Source organism: Phascolarctos cinereus, unplaced genomic scaffold (genome assembly GCF_003287225.1).
Source record: "Phascolarctos cinereus isolate Bilbo 61053 unplaced genomic scaffold, phaCin_HiC Scaffold_4;HRSCAF=312, whole genome shotgun sequence".
Classification (NCBI taxonomy): domain Eukaryota; kingdom Metazoa; phylum Chordata; class Mammalia; order Diprotodontia; family Phascolarctidae; genus Phascolarctos; species Phascolarctos cinereus.
Window position 1 is genome coordinate 231,589,361 of NW_027555847.1, and position 26,347 is coordinate 231,615,707.

General features: G+C 37.5%; 1 protein-coding gene across 1 annotated transcript in view; it reads right to left on the reverse strand.

Moving 5' to 3' along the window:
* The window catches only part of OSTF1 (osteoclast stimulating factor 1), a 68,036-nt gene that overhangs the window by 12,743 nt on the left and 28,946 nt on the right, over positions 1 to 26,347 (reverse strand). The window contains exons 2-3 of the mRNA XM_021008510.2: positions 16,717 to 16,763; positions 178 to 228 (exon numbers count right to left, since the gene is read on the reverse strand). Coding sequence (XP_020864169.1) covers positions 178 to 228; positions 16,717 to 16,763 — 98 coding nt within the window. The remainder of the gene's footprint in view (positions 1 to 177; positions 229 to 16,716; positions 16,764 to 26,347) is intronic.

A 26,347-nucleotide genomic window follows, 5' to 3' on the forward strand; every position in this document is an offset into this window, starting at 1 on the left:
AGTTTTTTCACAAAAGAAAAAAAAGATAAAAGGCAAAAATATATTAATTTTAGACCAAATGTCCAATTTAATTTATGTATTTCTGGTTTCCTTTAGTCCTTCTATGGACAGGTACTATTTTATGGTTATATTACATATAAAAATCTTTACATCTAGCAGCAACTTATTTATGCTTACCATGTCAGAAATGTAGATAATATCACCTTCTTCAAAGTACAATTCATCAGGCTTAAAAAAAAGAGAGAGGTAAAAGTTTGATTCCATTTCATTCCACAAATTATCTATGACTTAGTTAAGAATAAATAATTCAGAATCCCTAAAATGTGGTTTTCCATACATGGAAAAATTATCAGAGAAGTCATATTATGGAAGATGAATGGTAGATACAGATAAAAGAAGCTGGGTCATGCATCCTGATGGATTTCAAGTACCTATTTGTTATTATTAACAATAAATAGCATTATGTAGCACTTTAAGGTTTGCAAAACACCTTACAAATATTGTCTCATCACAATTAAAACAAGTTTAGTTCCTTTTGTAGTCTTCCGCAGAAGTCATTTATATTTAAAATGACACAAATTAAATACAGAATTTATAGAAAGCAAAATAAAATATTTAAATGTTAATTTAAGGAAACTTTTTTTTACAGAAATTCACTCTATCCCACAAATAAAGTTCCCAACAATTACTCATTCATTTTTTAAAAATTTATATTTTTAAAATTTGTTTCTGCTTTTGCAGACTCAGCTCCCCAGCTGGCATGCTACCTAAACTGACAGGAGAGGATCTGGTGAGGAAAAAAAAATCTACTCAGAATCCAACCATTTTGATCTAGTCCTGTGAATTCAGTGGTGCAGGGAATTCCAAAGTAAGGAACCACCTTCTACCAAAGCAGACTGGATGCTGCTCTGCAATTAATAATTGTACAAAACTACCCCATTAACAAAAACTTATAATTCAGAAGTTATCAAGCACTTACTCTAAGTCACAGTAACCAAAAGCAGCAACATCGAATCAATGGTCCTTTTGTGAGAGAGTATAAGATACACTGTGCTCTACATGTATTAACCAACTCAACAGGGCTGGATGTGATGGAGAAACTGCTCTCATTTATGGCTGACAGTCCCTTGTTAGAGGAAGCTAGGTGGTGCAGTGCATAGAGTGGTGGACCCAGAGTCAGGAAAACCTGAGTTGAAATCCATATCAGACACTCGCTGTGTGACCTTGGGAACGCATTACCCTCACCAAAGTAACCCATTCCAACTTTGGACAGCCCTAATTGTTGGAGCTAAAAGCTTTTCCTCTGGGACTTCTATTTACTGTTCCTGCTTATGGCTTCTGAAACAAAGCAACACAAATTTAATCCCTTTCTTTGTATGGTAGGTCTTCAAATGTCTGAATGTCTTACTAAAATACGTCACTCAAAACTACAAAAATATTCTTCCATTTCTTATTAGCATTACATTTTTTCCCTAAAGAAATGATCCAAACTTTTGTCTGTCACTATCAGTCTGTACATAAGGCAGCAGAATGGTCATTTTCCTTGTATTTTTTTTTCTAATGAAAATTTAAAAGAATCTATAAAAGACCTCCAAAATGGTAGCTTTCTAGGACATTAAGTTCAGACTGTTTCCTTGGAAAAAAAATATGGTGTTAATAACAAATAGAAGAGATAGTCCTACTTTACTTGAACCTGAAATGGTTTCATAGTTTTGAAGACCATATTTTAGGAAAGACATCGATAAACCAGAGCACCTCCATCTGGGTGGCAAGGACAGTGGAGGGGACTAGCAAACCAGGCATTGAGGTGGCATGGTAGATAGCATCAGGAAGAGCTGAGTTTGAACCCTGTCTCACGTACTTACTAGTTACATGACCCTGGGCAAGTCACTTAACCACTCCCAGGCTCAGTTTCCTCATCTGTAAAATGGAAATAATAGCACCTAACTCACAGGGTTGTTTGTTAAAAATCAAATGAGTTAGCATGTGTAAAGTACACTACAAACTTTAAATCACTATATAAATGTGAGTTATGAAGGAACTGTTCCAAATACATTTTGTTGTTCAGGTGTTTCAGTTGTGTCCAACTCTTTGTGACCCCATTTGGAGTTTCCCTGACAAAGATACTGGAGTAGTTTGCCATTTCTTTCTCTGGCTCATTTTCCAGATGAGGAAACTGAGGCAAATAGGGTTAAATGACTTGCCCAGGGTAACATAGCTAGTAAGTGTCTTGGATCAGATTTGAACTCAGGAAGACAAGTCTTTCTGATTCCAAGCCCTGTGCTCTATCAACTGCACTACTTAGTTGCCCAAATAAATTTTAGATTCATAGATCTTGTAGAATTATGGAAAAGAACACAGCCTAGAGTCACAGAATCTCTGAATCCTGGCTCTGCCACATACTATAACCTGTGCAAAGTAATGTGGTACAGTAGAGTCAAAAAGGCCAAGATGAAATTCTGTCTCTGCTAATTAATTTTGGGCTAGGTTCTCTTAAGTCCTCATTGTCCTAATTTATAAAACAGAGAGGGATATTATTTATACTACCTACTTCTTAGGGATTTTATGAGGAAAGCACAATGCAGATCTTAAAATACTACACACACACACACACACACACACACACACACACACACAATGTCCCAAAGACATTAAGGCATGTGTATGTATGTGTGTTATTAATGTGTTGGAGCTTGGAAGAATCTTAGACATAAGAGTCTTCATTTGTGTCATGTTTTCTGGGAGTTTTTTTAATATCTTTTTTTTTCTTTAGAGGGAGAAGAATAGAAGTCAAACAACATAAGAAAAATAAGAAATATTTCCTCAAAAAAATTTTTTTTCATGATGAGTTTCCCAGGGCCCTAAATGGGTTCCATGATACAATTAGATTTTCCCATATCCCCTTATTTGGGGAACAGGAGTAGATCACCAATTTTCTATACTTCTGACCACACACTTATAATGACTTTTAAGCCACAGGAAGCTGCATCCATCTCACCTCTCCACTCCTCTCACAGTTTGGCCTAATTTCTAAGTCTTAAAAGACAAGTTTGCTAAAGGTCTCAGTCTCACATCAACTAGACTCCTTCTCAACCTGATGATCTGTGCTTGTTAGGGTGAATTTTCCATATAATTACCTGATGAAAGATTTTTTTCTACAGTATAACTGCAGATAGATAACATTAATTATTAATTTCTTAACTTTATTAAAGTCAGAAGCAAAAGAACTTCAGACAAAATGAGGGGACACAAAACAAAAACATTTTCTTTGCTTATCTGTTAATTCATTCTGTTCTCCCTTGTTAAATGCTAGGGAATTTAGATAAGATTTTACTCCTCATTTTGCATCTGTATATGATTCTTTATATTAAAGGTTAAGTTTATAATTTTTTAAAAAGGTCCTCATTTGCCAAATGAATGAATTCTGACAGACAATGGGAAGGAGGAGGGTAATGTACCTGAAGAATGAGTCATCAGGAATAACCTGGGAAAATGGACAAAGCTGGTAACCTGAACCAGAATGACTATTTACTGGGCTCATTGACAGCACAGTTATCTTTGCTTAGAGAAAGAGCCAAGACAGTACACACTACTGGGTAGTCATTTAATGTTCGTTGAATGAAGCTGGATGATTTGTCAGAGATACAGAGTTAGGAATGCAGGATCATACATTTAAAATTGGAAGGGTCTTAGAGGTCACTTTGTCCAATGCTCTCATTTTTTATTGTGTCAGTTTGTTTTGCTTAATTGTACTTCTTTATAGCAAAAGAAGGTTCTACAGGGAAGAAGAGAATGGAGGAGTTTAGTTAGAAATGACAGCATTGTTTTTAAAAAGCATCAATAAAATATTTTTAAAGGAGACTAGATGGCAAGAATGTAGGCCAGGGCCTTCAGATATATGTCAGTCAACACACATTTACTAAGCACTTATGAGCCAGGCACTGTGCTAAGCACTAGGAATACAAAAGAAGACAGAACACAGTCCCTGTCCTTGAGGGGCTTAGAGTCTAATTGAGAAATTACATAGGGGGATATAAGAACAGCAGAGCAATGGGGTACAATATTAATGGCATTTTAACGTAGAACACAGGATAGTTATGTGGCATATTGGGTAGAGTGCCAGGCGTGGAGTCAGGAAGATTTATCTTCTCAAGTTCAAATCTGACCTCAGACACTTACTAACTGTGTGACCCTGGGTGAGTGAGTCACTTGACTATTTGCCTCAGTTTCCTCATTTGTAAAATGAGCTGGAAAAGGAAATGGCAAACTACTCCAGTATCTTTGCCAGGAAAACCCCAAATGGGTAATGAAGAGTCAGACATGACTGAAAGAACTGAATAATAATAACCATGATAAAGCATATAAGATGAAGAAATAATATGCAGGTATTAAAAAAAAAAGCAACTGAGGGCCTAATTTCCACAAAAAAACACCTAGCCACTAGGGAATAAGGTTATTTATATGAAGGTGCACAGAAAAGACCTGTCATTAACAATGACATTTATGGAATACTAAACGCAACAAACAAGAGTTAGATATGATAAAGAAAAATCCATCTATCTGACAAGAATTGAGCTAGAATGAATTCTTAGGTGTAGTGGAAAGATCTGGACTTAAGAGTCAGAAGACCTAAATTAAAATCCCATTTTCAACACTGGTCATGGGCAAGTCACTTAACCTCTCTCTGAGCCTTACTTTCTCCATCTGTAAAAAAAACGTAACAACAAATACATACATATATGTGTATAAACCTAACTCAAAGGGTTGCTCTGATAAAAGAGCTTAAAAAACTATAAAGCACTTTGGAAATGTTGTTAAGGTTCCTTCTGACTATAAGATTGTATTATTATGTTACCAATACTATCCTTCAAACTGGAAACAAGAACTTCCTAGGAAGTCCAAAAGAGACTCTTATGCTTGAAACAAGCAAAAAAAAAGGGTATCTGCTGATGGCCTTTGAAGAAATAAGGAGGAAAGGTTTCAAAGTGATAGCACTGGCTACCAAAGTACTTGGTCAATAAGAAAATTAGATCTAGATCTAGGTATGAATTAAGGACACAAAATATAGGAATATCAACATCAGAACATAATAAATATATTTTATATCCATATAGTGAATTTGCTTCAGGCAAACCCCAAAACAGAAATGACTGGGTCAAGAGTCCAGAGCTACTACAGGGCATGGAGTTGGAATAGGGTGAATGCCCAGGGTAGGGATCTATGGGAGCCATATAAGAAAGGATGCTCCTTACTCAGTATGGTATCTTTCAATCTAAGATAAGTCTAGGTAACTGGTTTAAGAATCTCCGATGTCCTATTAGATATCCAATCTACCTATGCGGGACATCTAGAAGCTTCATCCAGAATCTAGCCTTAAGAAACTTTGCACATGAGAACCCCGGGGGACAAGAATTAAAAGAACAGGCCAGTGAACAAGAGGAAGTAAGAAAAATCAAGGCCTAGCTCCACATACATGTGAGACCAGGTCTATCCAGTCCTTTCTGAGCTCTTATTTGTAGCCTTCATGTATAGCCCAGAGGGGGATGGTCACCCCCCACCCTGCTACTTGAATCAATACTATACTCATTCCCATAATCATAAATTCTAAAGTAACCCATGAGTATGTTTGTATAATTCCCTTTAAACTACCACAATTACAACATCTTTCTCATTAACAATTAGCTCTGAGCCACCAGGTTATTAAATATTATGTAGTTAATAAACTAGAGAAACTTCTGTTCACACAAGCTGTCGCTCCTCTCTTTCATATTTTACACACACCCACACACACACCCCTCTAATCCTGTAAGCTTAAACACAAAAATCACTGGATATACCGAGTGACAAATAATAAAACAGACACAAATATTTATTTACAATTGTTCAAATATGAGAAAAATCAGAGTCACACCTAATCGTTATTACATCCTTGAACGGTATCTATAGTCTTTGTGAAAAAAGCTATTGAAGTTGATGTTCTATATTTTTATAACTATCTTCTTGTTTATCATTTTAAGAACCAATATATTTCTCCACAATTACTAACAATAAAAGGAACTTCAGAAAACCAGGAGGGTTCTGTGCTAACTTCAAAGCCATCTAGGTCAAGTAAGGAAACACTGGCTGAAAAAACACTGAGTGGAAGTCAGCTAACTAACACTGGGAGACTAGTTGGCAAAAGGAAGAAGGGCTCCCCAGGGCAACAAAAAATGTCTTCTGGGGTTTGAGATCCAACAGGAATGACACCACACTCTTTGGAACAAAGATGTTTTATAATTTCACAGATATATACATATATATGTTTCACATACATACTTCATACACATATATAATTTCACAACTATATATACAAAATTACAATAAAAAAATTTGTAAAAGCATTATAAATGTTATATAACAAAGCCTGCTTATTTTTCATGATAAAAATATAATAAATTTGAAATACATATAAAAAAATTTGAAAATAGTTACATCATTGAAAACCCTAATGTTATCAATATCATCTCTCACTGGTGAGGAAAAGTGCCTAATTCAGAAAATGTCATTGAATAGGTTATCATGGTATTTTGTTTCTTTTTTTAAAATGTGTCAAATTCCTCTTGGGCAGCCATGATGCTATCCATTTTAGCTGAAAAATTTTTTTTTACATCATTCCATATTCCAGGTAAATCCGTTGGGTAACTTATTCCTACCTTTAATGAAACAGCTCCCAAAATACAATTTTGTTATGTACAAAATTTCTTTTCAGGGGCATCTAGGTGGCACAGTGAATAGAGTACTGGCCCTGGAGTCAGGAGGACCTGAGTTCAAATCCGGTCTCAGACAAGACACCTTAAATTTACTAGCTGTGTGACCCTGGGCAAGTCGCTTAACCCCAACTGCCTTCCCAAAACACAAAAATTTCTTTTCAATGATGTTTATTCCCTGGACAAATTAAGAAAATGATCTCTTACAGGCCATGAGCAAACTAGATGTTTCAAATTGTCATTAACACAAGCAATAATTTAGATTATTTCATTAGTTTAAAAATCAAAATAGCTTTGAGGTATAAAGTTTGCATTTTCCATTAACAAAACCCTCCCAATGTGTTTAGAGAATATTTTTCAATAATTTATTTTAAAATTTCTGACTTCAAATTTGTGGGTCAAAATGGAGAAAAATACCATATTAAGGCAAAATTGTCTCTAATTCAGTTTTGTTCTTTGATTCTCCACATTCCTCTTTTCCTCTATTCATGATGAATCATCGGGGGGAAAGAAAGGGTAAGAACATATAAAAAAAGTGAATTGTAGGAAAGACTTAGGCACACTGTAAGTTTTAGTTTTTCAGTCAGCTTTCAGCAAGTAACCTCCATGGATTAGAATAACCCCAGAAGTACATCTCTCTACAAAGTGAGACAGCATACAAGAATATAAACTAATATTTACTCCCAAGGAAGTTAAAAAAAAAAAGAAGGAAAGTCCCCCCCCTCCCATATATGTGAGGATATTTATGGTAACACTCTTGGTGGTAGCAATAAACTGAAAATAAAGTAGGTATTGATCTTAAGTCAGTCAACAAGCATTTATCAAGCACTCGTTATGTGCTTTGCTGGAGATATGAAGAGAGTCATAGATTTTGGGTTGAAATGAATTTGATACATGTAGCTCAACTTCCTCACTCTACAGTAATTGCAGAATGACTGAATAAATCATAACATATGGACATAATAGGATACTATTGTATCAAGAGATAAGACAAATAGAAAGAATTCACAAATATCTGGGAAGATTTGTATGAATTGATACAGAAAAAGTCTAATGACGCTAATAACAGAAGAAAACACTAAAAGACAAGTGAATTAGATCAATGCACTGACCAGGAGTCAGGATGAAAAATACCTCCCTCCAATTGGCAGAGCAATGGTGGACTATAGGTATGGAACATAGGATATGCTGTTAGGTACAGGATCATAGATTCAAAGCTAGGTGGGACCTTCTAGGATGCCTAGTCCAACCCTCATCAATTTTTCAAAATACACATTTGTTTTGCTTAACTATATTTTTAGTAACAAATGAGTTACTAGCCAGAGAGTGTTGCTGGGCTATGACATCCATATTTTTAAAAGCATCAGTATTGGGGATGGGATGAGAAAGGGGATGAATTCAGGCAAGGGTTTTCTAATATAAGAAATGTGGAACAAAAGGGCATAATGTTAATGACATTTTTTCTTTAGATATCAGAGATGAAAGTACAAAAAAAAAACACCCTACTGAAGGGAATCAATTTCCTCATTCTTTTATTTACCCAGACTATAATATCTTCCCCTCTTGAAGCATCCTAATTCTGACCAATCTTCAAGGCTGAGCTTAAGTCTCAACTCTTTCAGAAAGCCTTTAAATATCCCTCCAGCTCTGAGTAATCCTCTCCCTCCTCTAAATTAATAGTACTTATTATCCACACACCACTCATTTGGTTATCAAATGAAAATATGCATGTTGATACTTGTAACATTTTGTTCACTGTTATTTCATCTTCATGTGCTTAAGTAACAATACAGAAAACAAAAAGCAAGTTGTCTTGTCTCCCTCACTATGTGATAAGACTTTCTGCGTATCGTCTTGCCATGCTTGTATCTTGCAGACAGAAGGCACTCAAAAAATATTTTAGTTGCTTCACTGATTGATATGGTTAGTTCATAGTGCTTTCGTTTTAAAGGAAAGAAACTTAAGCATCCATATGGTAAAATACACAAAGCTATGTTGTCCTATATTTTACTAATAAGAAAGCTCTAAAATCAAACATTTCAAATATCCCTCAATGAATCAATCAATAGGCATATAAGTACGTACTATGTGCCAGACATTATGCTAAGTACTGGGAATACAAAGATAAAAGAGAAACAGTCCCTATCCTCAAAGATGTTACATTCTAACAGGAGACCTTATGAAAATATACATTATATATGTGTGTGTGTGTGTATGTGTGTATGTATACATACACACATACACACACACACATATATATATATATTTTTTCTAGCTATGGGCTAACACAATTCTGAATATTCCACAATTCAAATATTCATTCCAGTAACAGGTTATCACGACTTTTTTTTTTTAATTCTACTAGGGGCTCAAGATGGCCCACAACCTGACAAGATATTGGTAGAATTCGCCTTTCAGTTACAGAGAAGAAGTTTATCTCAAATTTACTGTTTATGTGTCAATCACTATCCATCCACTATCCATCCCCACCAGGTGAAAGGATACAGAGATCTCAAACAGGGCAAGAATCTTGCACCCGACCACAGAGCGTGAGGAACTGTACCTGGGGCAAATTCTTAACTCAACTAAGATACGACTAATTATCTTCTTCTTTCCCATCTTCACGATCCTTTTGGTTTTTTGTTTTGTTTTTAGGCAATTGGGGTTAAGTGACTTGCCCAGGGTCACACAGCTAGTAAGTGTCAAGTGTTTGGTCTGAGTCTGGATTTGAACTCAGGTCCTCCTGACTTCAGGGCCGGTGCTCTATCCATTGCACCACCTAGCTGCCCCTTCACGATCCTTTTGACATATAGTCAGCCAGTCAATCAGTCAGTTAGTCCGGGGCCATCTCCAGTCATCCTGATTTATATCTTGTCACTGGACCCAGATGGCTCCAGAGGAGAAAGTAAGGTTGGTGACTTTGCACAGCCTTCCCTCACTTAAATCCAATTTATTTGCAAGTCATGGCATCACCTTCCTGAAGTCATGGTCCTCTTTGAGAATGAAGTGACAAACAACAATCAGTCAAAATTTATTAAGATCAAAGAGATAGCTATTATTATAATTAAGTGCATATTATATGCTAGACCCTGTGATAAGAAAATTTTTACTATACCATTTAATCAAGTTTTAAGGGAAGAACTGTGTCCTATAGTGGAAGGGAAGCCACCAGAGAAAAGTGATGAACTATGAAAAACTCAAGTGTAACACAGGTACAAACCCTAATGTGTAAATCACAGGTTCATGGATCTTGGAGGGACAGAAAGAGACAATTATTCCAAAGAATTTTAAAGATTCTTTTCATTTGGGATTTTCTTTCAGAGAATTAAAAGTGCCTTAAAAGGTCTTTCAATATTCAGATCTCTAAGAGTCTGTTATAGACAATGAAAATTTGGTACCCAGTGGATAATAAGCCCAAATATATAATGATCCAATTTCTAATCTAGTGCTCAACTCTTCAAACTCTTCCTTAAACTTTTTCAATGAAAGTATTTATCAGATAAGCAGCTAGCTTTTCTTTCATTTTCTATATTTGCTGTCTACCTCCAAATCACAAAATCATAAAGCTGAAAAGGACTAAGCTTTGTACTCATGTGAGCTAGGCCAAGTCACCCTAACTCTATAGGCTCCAATTACCCCATCTGTTAAAAATCAGGGGATTCGACTATACCACCTTTGCTTTAAATTAAATCTATGATGATCCTATGATTCTCTGAGGTCATTTAGTCCAAACTCTTCATTCTACAGAAGAGGAAACTAAAGTTCAAAAAAGATTAAAAGTGATTGGCCCAAGCTAACACAGGTGATAGTGGCAAAGTCAGGATTCAGATTCATCTCCCTTTGACTTGAAATCAACACTCTTTCCATGGCAGCTGTCAAATCAATCTTTCTAAAGCAGAGAAGTGACCATGCCACCCCTCTCTTCAATAAACTCCAGTGGCTCCCTATCATCTCCAGGACAAAACATTAAATCTTCTTTTTGGTATTCGAAGTCTTTCACAAGGTGGTTGCATTCTACCTTTCTAGATTTCTCATACCTTCTCTCAGGCTCTTCCCATATTCTGTGATCCAGTGACTCTGGCTTCCTAGAGGGTCTTCTCACAAAACATTTTCATTGCTGCTCCCACTCGTACTCCATGCCTGGAATTCTTCCCAACCTCATGTGTTTGCTGGCTTCCTCCAAGTCCCTCCCTGTTAAAATTCCATCTACTAGAAATCTATCCTGATTTCTTTTAATGCTAGTAACTTCCCTCTGCTGATTATCTCCAATTTATTCTATACAAAGCTTGTTTGTACCTAGTTATTTTCATAATGTCTCCATCATATCATGACCTCCTTTTGCCCTTATATATCCAATACTCAGTTCAGTACTTAGCACATAATAGTTTCTAAATAAATGTTTACTGATTGACTCAATCCATATTTTAGATGTTGTTCATGAGGTGCTGTGGTTTAAACAATCTAAAAAAAAAATGATCTGGTAGCCAGCCTTCTGATGATTAACAGCAAGGCTGATCCTGGAAGGACAAAGTCCATATCATATTTCATACTTCTATCCTTCCCAGCTGGATAAGACCTGCCAGATTCTATTGCCAGTTTATGGTCTTTGAGGATTCCAGGTCATTTCCATATCACAATGAAGCATAAGCCTAGGACATTAATGGAGTTGTATGTGGATGAACACGTATGCAGTCAATCAAGAAACATTTCTTATTTACTACATGCTCTGCACCATAACAAACACTAGAATTCAAAGAAAAAGAGACAACAATCCCAGCTCCCAAGGAGCTTATATGCTCATGGAGGAGACAACATATACAGGCATACCTCATTTTATTGTGCTTCACAGATATAGTTGTTGTTTTTTTCAGATTGAAGATTTGTGGTAATCCTGTGTTGAGTAAATCTATCAGCGCCATTTTTCCAACAGCATGTGCTCATACTGTGGTAATTCTTTTTGGTAAGGCATAGGGTTTGTCTAGAGTCACACAGCTAGTGAGTGTTATGTTGTCTAAGGCTGGATTTGAACTCAGGTCCTCCTAACTCCAGGGCCAGTGCTCTATCCACTGTGCCACATAGCCACCTCCCATACTGTGTTAATTCTTGCAATATTTCAAACTTTTTCATTATTATATCTATTATGGTGATCTGTGATCAGTGATCTTTGATGTTACCATTGTCATTCTGGGGCACCATGAACTACATCCACATAAGACTTCAAACTTAATTGGTAAGTGTTTGTGCTCTGACTGCTCCACCAACAAGCTGTCCCCCCTTCTCTTTTCCTCTCCTCAAGACTCCCTATTCCCTGAGACAGTAATAAAGAATATTACATAAACTTAGTTGATAAAACAGCAACAGGGTTTGAGAGGACTGACTCCAATTTTGAAAGAAATTCTGTGGGTAAAATGCTATCAAAGAGCATTGCATGCTACAGAGAAAACTTTCTGAAAAGAAGAGCAGCAAACTTCATTGTTGTCTGATTTTAAGAAAGTGCCACAGCCACCCCAACGTTCAGCAACCACCACCCTGATCAGTCAGCAGCCATCAACATCGAGACAAAACCACCAGCATAAAGATTACTATGCACTGAAGACTCAGATGATGGTTAGCATTTTTTAGTAATAAATATTTTTTAGTTATAGTATGTAAAGTTTTTAAATGTAATATTATAGCACACTTAATAGACTGTAATATAGTATAAATATAACTTTTATTTGTACTGGGAAACCAAAAAATTCATGTGACCGGCTTTATTGTGATATTTGCTTTACTGTGGTCTAGGAGCAAACCTGCAATACCTCTGAGATATGCCTGTGAGATACATACAAAGTAGCCACAAGGTATCCTTGAGAGGGGAAGGCACTAGCAGCAGCAGGGGACTCATATCTATTCAAGGTGTGCCCATAAAGTGAGGAGACTGACATTGTTTTAAACCACCATACAACAAGCTGACATGTACATGAAAATGAGTCAATCATTAATATAAATAACTCATAGGGACTAGCAGCGAACTCAAGCTAAAAGGATTTCATAGCTTCAAAGTCCCTTTCTCTAATTCAATTACATATTTACCAATCAGTTCTGCCAGAGGATAGAATCTCAGAGCTAGAATAAGGGGAGACTCTGGAATTAGGATACGGTGCAATCTACTGTGGTCTTCAGATGGAGGGCAGACACACACAGACACAGACACAGATACACACACACACACACACACACACACACACACACACACAGAGGCACATACACAGATACACACACATACACACACGCCCACCCTTGGAAGGAAAGATGAACTATTTTCCTAATTCTCTACTAATTATCTTAACTGAATTCTCCTCTTAAAGGAAAACTTGAACTTTCCCCAACTAACCTCTGACATAAACGACTAGGACAGACCAGTATCTAATAGGTGAGTCATCACATGTACACTCAGAGAGTAGCAGTATGAGGCAACACACAGTTACAGAAGGAGGAACACCCACTGAGCAAGTCCCAGAGGGTTTAATCTTGGACGTCCAAAAGAGGTTTAGATGTACATGTGGAAGTGTGAAGAGTAAAAAGCAGGCAATTGTGGGTAGGGCTTCAAGCCAATATTAACTCCCTCCATCTCCTCATCCTGTAAAGGCTTTGGTAAACAGGACTGGATCAGGATGAGGTAGCAGACGGCTTTCTTCTAAAGAAATCAATAGAGTACACTGCACAGACCAGAAATACGTCTTTCTTGTCTGCCCTAGTTTCCCTACTCTGGTTTATCCAGTTTCACCAGGTTTGTAAAAGAAGCTGTTAGCGAGTGAGAAGGAACAACCAGGTTGTACCTTACTGGGTCTGTCCTGTACTCCACTCTTTAAAACCAAAGACAGGAAATGGTGACCAAAAGAACCAAATGCAATGAGTCATAGATCAAGGGTTGAAAGGGACCTTAGAAGCCATTTAATCCAACCCCCTCATTTTACAGATGACAAAACTGAAGCCAAGGAGATTAAGTAGCCTGCCCAGGGTCACATAAGTAGGAAGCACCAGAGATTTGAACCCAGGACCTTTGGTTTCAGAGTCACTACTCTTTCCACAATGCCATGCTACCTTGATAACCAATTAGATACTGGCGATCTAGTAAGAGTGGAATCAGAAAGAACTTTCAGGTTTCAAACCTACATAATTAGTCAAATCACTTTCAGAAATACTGTTATTGAATCACAACCACCACCACAATACCAATAGTTCTGGAAATGGCAAAACATACTAATAGATTTTTAATAATGACAGACTAGATCTGTGATTTCACTGATAGACCAAAATTCAGATGCAAAAACTCCCTCCTCCACCAAAGCAACTCAGCATCAGCTAGGCAATTTATAAAGTTAATGAGTTGCCTGGAGGAAGTGAGAAGTTAAATGATTTGTCCAGGGTCAAAAAAAAATGAGCCAGGATTTGAATCCAGATCTTCTTGACTTCAAGACTATCTGTGATGCTTCTCAGTAATACTAATGATAGTAAGAGATATTTAGATGACATCTTATGGTTTACAAAGTGATCTATGTACAGTATCTCATCTGATCTGATCAACCACATGAGAGAGGTATTAGTGTTCTTATTTCACAGAGGTAGCTCGGTGAAGAGAAAAGAGAGCTGGATTTGGAGGTAGAAGACCGAGGCTCAAATCCCATCTTTGCCATTTACTATATGACCTTGGGCAAGTTATTTAACTTGCCCTGAACTCAGTGTCTTCATTTGTAAAGTGAGAAGAGTAGAACATAGACTCATTCTAGTTAGAAATCTATGCTTTTGATTCTAGATGAGGAAACAAGAGAGGATGTGTCACATGTATATGGCCATAAGACTGGTAAGTATGTGTGGCAGAATTTGAAACCAGAACTTTTGATTCCAAGCCCAGCATCCTTTCCACTATATCATACCATTCTCAGATACAAAAGGTTGAAAAAGTTAACTTTCTTTGTAGGAAGACGGATATTTCTAAAATGTGTGTAGCTTGACTGGAAGGCAGGATATCCAAGTGGTACTCAGAAATAAAGCTTTAGAGGTCAAGACGAACAAAGACAGAGAGACAGCAGTCAGATTTCTTCTAAAGACATAGAGACGGATGAATAAATAGACAAAGAGATGAACAGATAAACAGATCCAGAGATAGGTAAAGACATACATGAACAATAAATCAATAGATATATAGAGATAAATGACAGATAAACTAATAAATGAATAGATCAATGGATATGTAGAGATAAACAGATAAATGAATAAAGAGAATGATAGAGATAAATGGATAAATATATCAATAGATAGGTAGACAGATGACGAATGAATAGATAAACAGATTAATAGACAGGTAGAGACATATATATTGGACAGTGAGCTATTTTTGTGACACAGAAGTGAAAATAAAGTTGCTAAAATGGATAAAATCTGTAAAAGAGAAAGTATGGAATGCTGAGAGTAGAAGTTAAGCTTGTAGACCTGGAGGAGTGAGATAAGTCAGGAAAGGAGAAGACTCAAGTCTGAGTCACAATCCAGACTCTGGCTAGTTCTGGGACCTTGGGAAAGGCACTTTCCCCTTCTAAGTCTTAGTTTCCTTTATCTGCAAAACAAAGAAAATGGTCTTCATGAGGTCTGTTTCCTTCAGGCTCTAAAGTTCGGTGATTCTGGGACAAGAGATAGAGCAGGCCAGAGAGGCAGAAGGAGACTCAGGTTAGCAGAGCATCTAAAAAGACAAAGGAGGAGAAAATTCCAAGAAGACAGTGAATAATGTAAATCAGAGGTTCCCAAAGTGGGCCATACTGGCCTGGGTGCTGGAACAATGGGGTGGGGAGAATAGTAGCCTCCAGTGCAATTGGGGGGTATTGAATAAAAATAAGTGGCAGCATAAGGAAAGAAGATAAGAAAATTTTGAAAAATTGTTCATACATGTTCCATCTGTGGTATAATAGTTAAAGTCATAATGATTACAGTGCTTTCCAAATAAACTCAAAAAATGCAAGTTATAACCCATGAATGGTCAAATCCGTCAACAGTTCTTAACAAGCAAGTGTTGGCAGGTTATCATGTCCCACTAGTCAGGAAGTCCAGCATATGCATGTAATGAATTGTTTACAATACGACACTATACAGTTACATGACACGGTACTGAATCATCAAAATTTCAATGCAAGAAAAACCCCACAAATTTACAATAAATTATTAAATTTAAGATGCATCATTTTAAAAAATTATTTTTAAATAATGCAATTAAAAAGAGTTAAAGAAAGCAGATTTCCAGGGGGTCACTGAGTAATTTTTTTTTAAGGGGCTGGTAGGCCAAATAGGTTTGGAAACTGCTGGTGTAAATAATGCAAAGGTCAAAGAGGAAGAAAACTGAAAAAAAAAAGCCACTAAACATGTGACATTTTAAGTAGACACTGGCCACCTCTGAAAATGCAGGTTGAAGGAAGGCTAGAAGGAAAGGAGGAAGGAAGAAAGAAAAGAAGGGAAGAATCAAATAGTTATTAAGCCCCTACTATGTAATAGGTATGGTCTTAAGTGCTTTTTAAATATTACCTCATTGATCCTCACCAACAACCCTAGAAGGTAGGTGCTATCACCCTCATTTTAAGGTTGAAGAAATGGAGGCAGAAAGAGGTTAAATAACTTGCCCAAGCTCATACAGCTAGGAGGTTTCTGAGGCTCGAAGTAGGCATTGGTCTACCTTCCTAACTCCAAGTCCAGTGCTCTATTCATTGTGCCACCTGGCCTTAAGAATAGTGGAGCAGACTGAAACCACGTCCAGGAGGTTAAGGGGTGAAGGGACAATACATGGAGGCAATGGAAAATAGATCACCCACTTTACATGGGAAACGATTAAATATTCATCATAGAAAATTATTCCTTCTAATCAAAAGTAAGACAAACGATTTGGAGTTAACATAAATAAGAAACTTAGTTTTATGTTATAACTAAAGAGAAATTGAATACTTACAGTTCTGGGTTCAAATGTATACAGAGCTCGGAAGACTCTGACCTGCCCTGAAAATGAAAAAAAAAATAATACGATTAATTTTCATTTTGTTTTGTTTTGCTAGGCAATGGGGTTAAGTGACTTGCCCAGGGTCACACAGCTAGTTAAGTGTCAAGTGTCTGAGACAGAATTTGAACTCAAGTCCTCCTAATTTCAGGGCCACTGTGCCACCTAACTGCTCCCTACAATTAATTTTCAAAAGCAAAATCTACAATGCTATCTACCATCAGTATTATATACTGTTATATAAGTATTGTAAGATAATACCAATAGTATGATACATATACATTTCAGCATTCCTAAAAGTTAAACAAGTGTGAAATTTATGGCCATTACCTAATATAATTAAGTTTTCAAGTTCAGACTCTAACGTGCTTTCCCCATCTCCTCTTACACTCATGGAGACAACCAGACTACTTACTCACCATGCTTCCAAACTCACTCTGCCCTTTCCTTCCTCTTTAGCTTTTGCTTAAGATGTCCCCCACTCTCAAAGGCTCATAGATTTAGAATGGTAAGGACCTTATAGACCATCTATTCCATGGGTTTGCAAACTATGCCAGACCCAAATCGACCTATTGCCTATTTTTGTATAGCCATGCATGAGAATGGTTTTTCTATATTTTTAAATAAATAAAATTTTAAATTTATATTAACTTAAAGTTTTATTGTATTTTAAAATGTAAAACCCATTCTTAGTTCTGTTGCTGCACAAAAACAAGTGGTGGGTCAGTCTGGCCCACGGGTTATACTTTGCCAGCCTCTGACCTATTCCATTCTTATTTTACAAACAAGGATACTGAGGCCTAGATCAGTGCTTCTTTTTCTCTGCCTTTTTTTTAAGGCAATTGAGGTTAAGTGACTTGCCCAGGGTCACACAGCTAGTAAGTGTCAAGTGTTTCATCTGAGGTCGGATTTGAACTCAGGTCTTCCTAACTTCAGGGCCGGTGCTCTATCCACGAGACACCTAGCTGCCCCCTAGAGCAGTGCTTCTTAAACTGCAAGGTTTCTGAACCACAACAACCAAAAATTAATTAAAAATCACATGCGTAATGATTTCGAGGTGTTTCTGGCAGCATCGCCCTTGTTGCATCAGGCAGTTTCACTTCTGAACACAAAAACATTTGCTCTTTGCACTGTGCATGCCCTCAGGCCACACAACACCAACAAAAGCCAAAACTCAAAAAGGGGTCCTGAGTGGAAAAAGTTTAAGCCCTAGGTAAAGTGACCTGCCCAAGGTCACAGAGATAGTAAGTAAAATTTGGATCCCAGGTACAACCTCTTCCATGAAGATTCTCTTAATCCTTCTCAGCTGCACACAATCTCTTAACCCCCCCCCACACCCCCCTCCTCTGATTTCTCATTTTCCTCGGTTTATACCTTTCAAACATAGTTTAACTTCAAAAAATTAGTGATTTCTTCAGGGTGGACCTCTTGAGTTGATCACATTCTAATCCATATTGTAATTAGCTGTGCTCCATCTTATGTCCTGTACTAAGCTCTTGAGCAACGGGATAAAGAGATCCTGTCTTAGATGTCTTCTCCATCTCTGCATCCCTACCATCAACCATAATGGACTTGCCTATACTAGGTGCTTTTAAAAAGTCCTCTCTGTCTGTCTGTCTGTCTCTCTCTCTGTCTCTGTCTCTCTCTTTCTCCCCATAAAATCAAAAAGATATAAAGAAATACTCAAAGGAAACTTGATACTTCTTTCTGGGAACCTTTAAATGTTATGCTATGTAATCTTTCCTTTTACTACTTCAAAGAGAAACCCTGAATAATCATATTGGATTTTTCTTCCAAAGCAATAACACTATTTTGAATATACTAACTATTCAATACATGTTGGGAAATAATATATGAAAATGCTTTATACAAAGCACCATTAAAATAAATATTATTTGTTATGATGCGAATGACCTAATTGATATGCCTCCAACTCTTTCAGCTTAGAAAAAAGTTGAGATTGGTGTACAAAAAACCTAGTTCACCCTTCTCTAGGTACAGAAGACTAGAGAAAGTTTGCAACACATGTCTCTACTATTTCAGGGCTTAGTTGTTTTTTTTTCTTTTTTCTTCTCCTGTTTTAATAAAACTAAATTTTTGCTCTCCTTCACCAGATACTTAACCTTCATTTTCAGTAGAGGTCATCTTTGTAAAGGTACTGACAGCCGGCCAGCTTAACTTTTACCTTACCACAAGCTACTTAACACTTCAAACAACTCTTAAGCAAACAAAATAAACCTTTAGCATTTAAAACAACGATTTGGATTGGTTTTTATCATTATTAGGGTAAATCTAAAATAAATACATTTTGCTATGACCTATCATTATCAAAAGAAAATTATAGTACCTCTGAAGGTCTCAAACAGTGACCACCCTTACCTGCCTAATAAACAGAATACCAAACTTTGTAGGTGAGTATGGTTGGTAGCACTATGAAAAGAATGCTAAATGCCATACAATGACTTAATGGCCTCAAATTAGTAGTTTTGTTTTGTTTTGTTAACTATGACTCACAAGGCTTACAGAAGAAAGTGAAAATGAAGAAAAGATAACTGGAGGAGAAACTAGCATTGCTAAGAAGTTGTACCACGCAGATGGAGACTGAATAAGTAAGGAGGGCAGAGACTAAGCAAGAGCTCACTTAGGGATAACCACTCTTAAATACTCCAAATATCTTTTTATTGGTATAGGTATTCCCTTGATCAGAAACACAATGCAACCCTTCTGAACTTTACTTCCACACTCCCTCTCCTTGCCCCCACCATCCCAACCACCCACCTTTCCCCCACTTTGTTTTTAAAGAGGACCAATGATATCACAATGCTGGGGTCAGGGTACAGAGTGTTTGACTGCGGCTAATCAGTACAACCAGAGTTTGGAAGGCTCTACTACAGGTAGGGCATAAGTAGCCTGTTAGAACACTTGGGATGGAGACGTCTCTGGATTTGCATAGTTCATGTTTCCTTTGCGCTATTGCAATTCTGCTTTGCTCATGGATATAGCACCTTTTTTGATGCAGGCATGCCACGCTGGATTGGTCCTGTGCCATCGGCTCCCATTTCTCACATTCAATAAGAAAGTTCTTAATACTTAATATTTTCCCCCAGCTTCATGTTAAAACAATTTTTAACATTTTTTTAAAATTTTAAGTTGTAAATTCGAGCCCTCCCTCCCCTCCCTCCTCCCTGAGATGGTAAGTAATCAGATATAGGTTATACATGCGCAGTCATGATAAACGCTTCCATAGCAGCCATTTTGTACAAGAAGACTTGAAAAAAAAAAGAACGAAAGAAAGTGAAAAATAGCATACTTCAATCTGTATTCAGACAATCAGTTCTCCCTCTGGAGGCAGACAGTATGCTTCATCATTAGTCCTTTGGGATTGTCTCAGATTATTGTATTGCTGAGAATAGCTAAGTCATTCACAATTCTTCATCCTACAATACTGCTGTTACTGTGTACCACGTTCTCCTGTTTCTGCTCACTTCACTTTGCATTAGTCCATGTAAGTCTTTCCAGGTTTTTCTGAAGTCAGCCTGTTCATAATTTCTTATAGTACAATAGTATTCCACTACATTCATATACCACAGCTTGTTCAGCCATTCCCCAATTGATGAACATCCCCTTGATTTCCAATTCTTAGCCACCACAAAAAGAGGTGCTATAAATATTTTTGTACAAATAGGTCCTTTTTTTTTTTTGAGAGACCTTGAGAGCATCCTTGTACTGCTTTTTCTGATAGAGTCAATCTAATGGCCTTTTCTTGATCCTCCTATCTTCTTGACCTCTCTGAAGCATTTGACACCACTAATCACCATCTGGTCTTGGATATTCTCTCTCATGGAGTGTTTTGTGACCTTGCTTGTTATTGGCTCTCTTCTACCTGTTTGGCCATTCTTCAGTCTCTTTTACTCATTCTTCATCTATGACACTCCAACTAATCCTGGTTTTCCCCCAAGGCTCTGTCCTTGGCCCTCCTCTCTTTCTCTCTGTAGTCTCATTAGTTCCTGTGGCTTCAGCGGTCATCTCTCTATGTAGATGACTTGCAGATCTATGCAATCCAGGCCTAGTCATTCTCCTTAGCTCAGGGGTGGGGAACCTGTGGCCTCCAGGCCACATGTGGCCCTCTAAGTCCTCAAGTGTGGCCCTGTGACTGAGTCCAAACTTCACAGAACAAACACCCTTAATAAAAAGGATTCATTCGTAAAACTTGGACTCAGTCAAAAGGCTGAGCCGAAGGACTTAGAAGGCTTAGCTACAATCCCATGCCAACTGTCCATATTTCAAACTGGATGTTCTATAGGCACCTCATACTCAAAGGCACTCAAAACACAACTCATTATCTTTCCTCCCAAACTCACCTTCTTCTGAACCTCCCCATTACTGTCAAGGATGCCATCATTCTCTTAGTCACTCAAGTTCAGGACTAGGGTATCATCCCTGACTCCTCACACTCACTCATCCCACATAGCCAATAAATTGCCACATTTTGTTGCCATTTTCTCCACATCTCTTAAATCTGTCCCTGTCTCTCCACTCACAGTGTCACTGCTGTGGTCCAGGCTTTTATCACCTCTTACATTAGATTCCTATTTGGTGCCCCTGCATCAAGTCTCTCTCCCCATTCCAGTCCAGCCTCCATACAGCAAGCCAAAGTGATTTTCCTAAACCATTACATTCAGGCTCAAATACAAACTCCTTTGTTTGGTATTTAAAGCTCTTTAAGCCCCAATCCTCCTCCAGTTTTCTTACCTATTGTTCCTCTCCTCACAATCTCCAGCCATACTGGAGTACTTACTGTAAGTTCCTCACAAACAACACTCCATCTCTGTGCCTTAGCACTGGCTTCATTTGGTGCCTGGGCCTCTCTCCCTTATCATCTCTGCCTCTTAAAGTCTCCAGTTGCCTTCCAGACTCAGATCAAGTGCCTCCTGAGACCATTCATGGCCCTCCCTGGATGCTAGTACCCTATCCTCCAAGGTTATTTTGTTTCTACTTTGTGCATGCTTTAGATAAGCTCCTGCCATTTCCCTGGTTTACATGTAAGTTTCTTGATGTGAGGACTGTTTCATTTTGTTACATTGTAGACATGATAAATGCCTGTTGACTGACTGACTGACTGACTGATTGGTGTGGTGGATAGAGCAGTGAATTAAGAAGACCTGAGTATGAATCTTGCCTCAGACACTTACTGATGGTGAAACCCTGAACAAGTCATTTGGTGACTTTTGGTAGCTAGGTGGCACAGTAGATAGAGCACTGGGCCTAGAGACAGGAAGACCTGAGTTCAAATCCAGCCTCAGATACTGCATGACCCTGGGCAAGTCGCTTAACCCTGTTTGCCTCAGTTTCCTCATCTGTAAAATGAATTAAAGAAGGAAATGGCAAACCACTCCAGTATCTTTAGCAAGAAAACCCCAAGTGGGCTCACAGAAAGTTGGACATGACTGAAATGACTGAATAAATGAGAAAGTAAGACTCAATGAACTCTTAAGATCCTTTCTAGCCCTAAATCTCATTATCTTTCCCCCAAATACTCACTTCTCACCTTTCCCATTATTGTCAAGGGCACCATCATCTTTCTAGTTACAACTATGATCTTTTGACTGCTGGAGAATAGAAGATCCTGTATATTAAACTAGATAATAGATGAATGAGGTCAGTCATAGCAAACAGGCTTCAAAGCTGGAAGGGACCTTACAATTAACCTAGCCCAGCTCCCTCAAAAAGGCAAACCAGTTAGGTTAGTCAGTAATTTGTCATTGTCATTCAGTCGTTTCAGTCCTGTCCAACTCTCTGTGACCCCCCCATTTGGGGTTTTCTTGGCAAAGATACTGGAGTGGTTTGCCATTTCCTTCTCCAGTTCATTTTACAGAGGAGGAAACTGAAGCAAATAGGATTAGGTGACTTGCCCAGGGCCACACACCTAGGAACTGTGTGAGGTTAGATTTGAAATCAGGAAGATGAGGCTTCCTGACTCCAGGCCTGGGACTCTATTCACTATGCCACATAGCTGCTCCCAATATTTGAATCCAGGCCCTCTGATTTCAAATTCAATTGTTAAATAGTTACCTACAAGCCCCCCAAAAATTCTTACAGAGGAGGAGAGAATAGGATATGGGAAACTTTGAGGAAATTTCTTCAATGATATCTATGTTACATTTTTTTTAATGACATACTTATGATCATAAGGTTCTCTGTTCTTGTTATATACTCCCCACAAAAAATCTATAGCAGATTCACCTGGCTACAATAGTATGATTAGCTAAAAATTACAATAAAGCAACATACACACACACACACATCACACTTCCTTGTTCACAAAAATTACAACTGTACATGCAATAGGACCCTAATACAGTTTTTTGACCCAGCCATTTAAAAAATATATGTTTCTATTTTTATTTCAGCTAATTCTCTCAAGTAATCCATACTGTTCTGGGAGACTTTGAGAGACAAGAATTTCTCTAGCATCCTATTTTTTTCTTTTTTTTAAATTAATTTATCAACAATCACTTCCATATACTTTTGAGTTTAAAATTTTTCTCCGCCTTCCTGCCCTAGCTAGCATCCTATTTTTTGCGCTGTTATTTTAAAACTACCCTACTATGACTTAGCAAGTTCTTGAAATCCAGCCTCTATCCCTTACTACCTGTGACTTTAGACTCTCTGGGTCTCAGTTTCCCAATCTAGAAAATGGGGGTATCGAATTAGATCAAGAGTTCCTAAACTTTTTTGTATAACTGTCTCCCTCTGGCTGTCTGGTGAAATCTATGAACTCCTCTAAATAACATTTTTAAATGAATTTAAAAAACAGAATTACAAGGAAATTAATTGTAGTAAAATGTCAGTACATATGATCACATGCTACCTAGTTGCAATTCTAATAATTGCAGTAATTTCAAAGTAGTGATAGGTACAAACAACATTTTTAGATCCTACAACAATGTTAACTAGATACAAAACCCTCAGTGACTACAAACACTACTGTGGTTTGCCTACATTCATAATTGAAAGAAATGTTAGGGGCAGCTAGGTGGTGCAGATTTCAAATCCAACCTTGGGACCAAACACTTAACACTTACTAGCTCTGTGACCCTGGACAAGTCACTTAACCCTAACTGCCTAAAAAGAAAAGCTAAATTTCAGTTAGAGATTATTGGAAATAAAGATGTAATTTTTCCCCCCACCAAAGATCATGGAGCCCCATCAAATCGGCCCATGGGCCTAAGGTTAATTAAGAACCCCTGGACTAGACAATCTCTAAAGGCTCTTCCTACTCTAGAGAGCTATGATCCTATGGTCCTGTTATCACATCTGGCCCAATATTTGCTGATATTAGGAAGTTATGCCTATGGTTAGGGTGATGACTGTGCATTCCTGAATTTATGCCAGCGACAAACCTTCCTGGTACTGACCCTTCTCCACAGACACACCAGGTCAATATTTTCAAATGGGCTAAAAAAAAAAATCCTTGCACATGTGAGGGAGAAGGAATGATAAAGCTGTAACACGCTATCACAATGATCTTATAGGAAACATGAACAAAAATTAACTGGAAGACTGAAAAAAATTGGAATTTTATCCATTTTTCCCCTTTTCTGCTACTATTCCATCCCTAGACAATGGATGGCTATAATATTCTAGTAAGGATAAGGTTGGATTTAGGATTTCATTGGTATAAGGAACTCCCAGATTTGGTAGATTGCCCTCATGAAAGAAGTTTAGTGGCTCTGCAAACTAATAGTTTCAGATCAGGAGTACTTAACCTGGGGTTTACGGATGGATTTCAGTAGGCTGTGAACTTGGATGGGGAAAAAAATTCCATCTTTATCATCACTAAATGTTTTGCATGACTACACATATACAACCCATATCAAATTGCTTGTCTTCTCAATGGGAGGGTGGGGGTAAGTGAAAAAAAAAAGAATTTGCAACTCAAAATTTTAATAAATGAATGCTAAAATTGTTTTAACATGTAAACTGTGGGAATAAAATACTAAATATTAAAAAAAATTTAAATTACCTTCACTAACCTTTGGTTTTCCTTGTAATCCTATATAATTTATTTTATGCATTTAAAATCATTATTGTGGGGTAGCTAGGTGGCACAGTAGATAAAGTATCAGCCTAAAGCATCAGCTCCTGGAGTCAGGAGGACGGGAGTTTAAATCTGGCCTCAGACATTTACCAGCTGTGTGAACCCTGGGAAGGTCACTCAACTTTATTGCCTCAAAAACAAACAAACAAATAAACAAAACATTATTCTGAGGAATTGGTTTCTCTAGACTTCCAAAATGCTCCATGACAAAAAGAATCCCCATCTTAAAAAGTTACATAGAGCACTGAGAGGTGAAGTAAACTTGTCCAAGGTCACACAGACAGCATGCGTCACACGCAGGACTTAAACCAGGGGTGGGGAGTCTGTGGCCTTGAGGCCACATGTGGCCCTCTAGGTCCTCAAGCGCAGTCCTTGACTGAATCTAAACTTCACAGAACAAATCCCCTTAATAAAAGGATTTGTTCTGTAAAACTTGGACTCAGTCAAAAAGGCGGGACCCAAAGAAGAAGGCCACATGTGGCCTCTAAAGCACAGGCTCCCCACCCCTGCCTTAAACTCACTTCTTCCTGGCTTCAAGGAAGGTTCTGTATCCACAATGCCATGCTACCTCAGTAATGTGCTAGTTAGTAAAGTGTTTTAAATAACGATCTTCTAAAAACTGAACAAATTACAAAATCTAAAATGTTTTGGTTTCAGTAACATCTCTAGAAAGGTAAAAAAGTTATTCTTTAAGCCACTTATTTCACAAGAGATATAAAATTCTGACTGTTAAAAGGCATTTTTATATTCACAGATTTCCAAATATCCCAAGAGCAAGCTCTTCCATCCAGACATCTCAATTTGCTTTTTGTGTGTGATTTCTAATGTCACAATGGCTCCTCCTCCTCAACTGTATTAAGTTTGGTAGACCTGAAGAAATGTGAAACTTTCACCAAGCCTATGTTTGTTTGTTTGTTTTTAAATACACACCCACACAACACAGAAAAAGGAAACAGCTCACAACAAAGAGAAGGGGTCAGGAGAACATTTTTCTGCTGACCTGATGCTTCCTTCAAGCCCTGAGATTAAGCCATCTGCACCACTTCAAACTTTTCGAAAAGAAGTTATGAAAAAGAAAATTTTTCTGGGAAGCAAATCAAGTAAAAAACATTCAGAGTACTAATTGCTTCACAGTTACATTATCAGTAATTCAAATAGATTTGTTACAACTAATGCCCAACAATAAAAGAAATCTCCAATTTGAATTTGAAGAGCTGGCTGACATTCAACACAAACTAATTCACACTTGAGACTGCACTGAAATTCGGTGATTGAGTCTTTGGTCATTCACGTTAAACCAGGGATTCTTAACCCAAGGTCCATGAATATTTTTAAAATATAGATTTTGATAACAATTTCAATATAATTAGTTTCCTTTGTGATCCTATATATTTTCTTTTCTGCATTTAAAAACACTGTCCTAAGAAAGGGTCCCTTACCCAAAAAAAATATTAAGAACTCTTGCTCTAAACTGTTCACACTTGA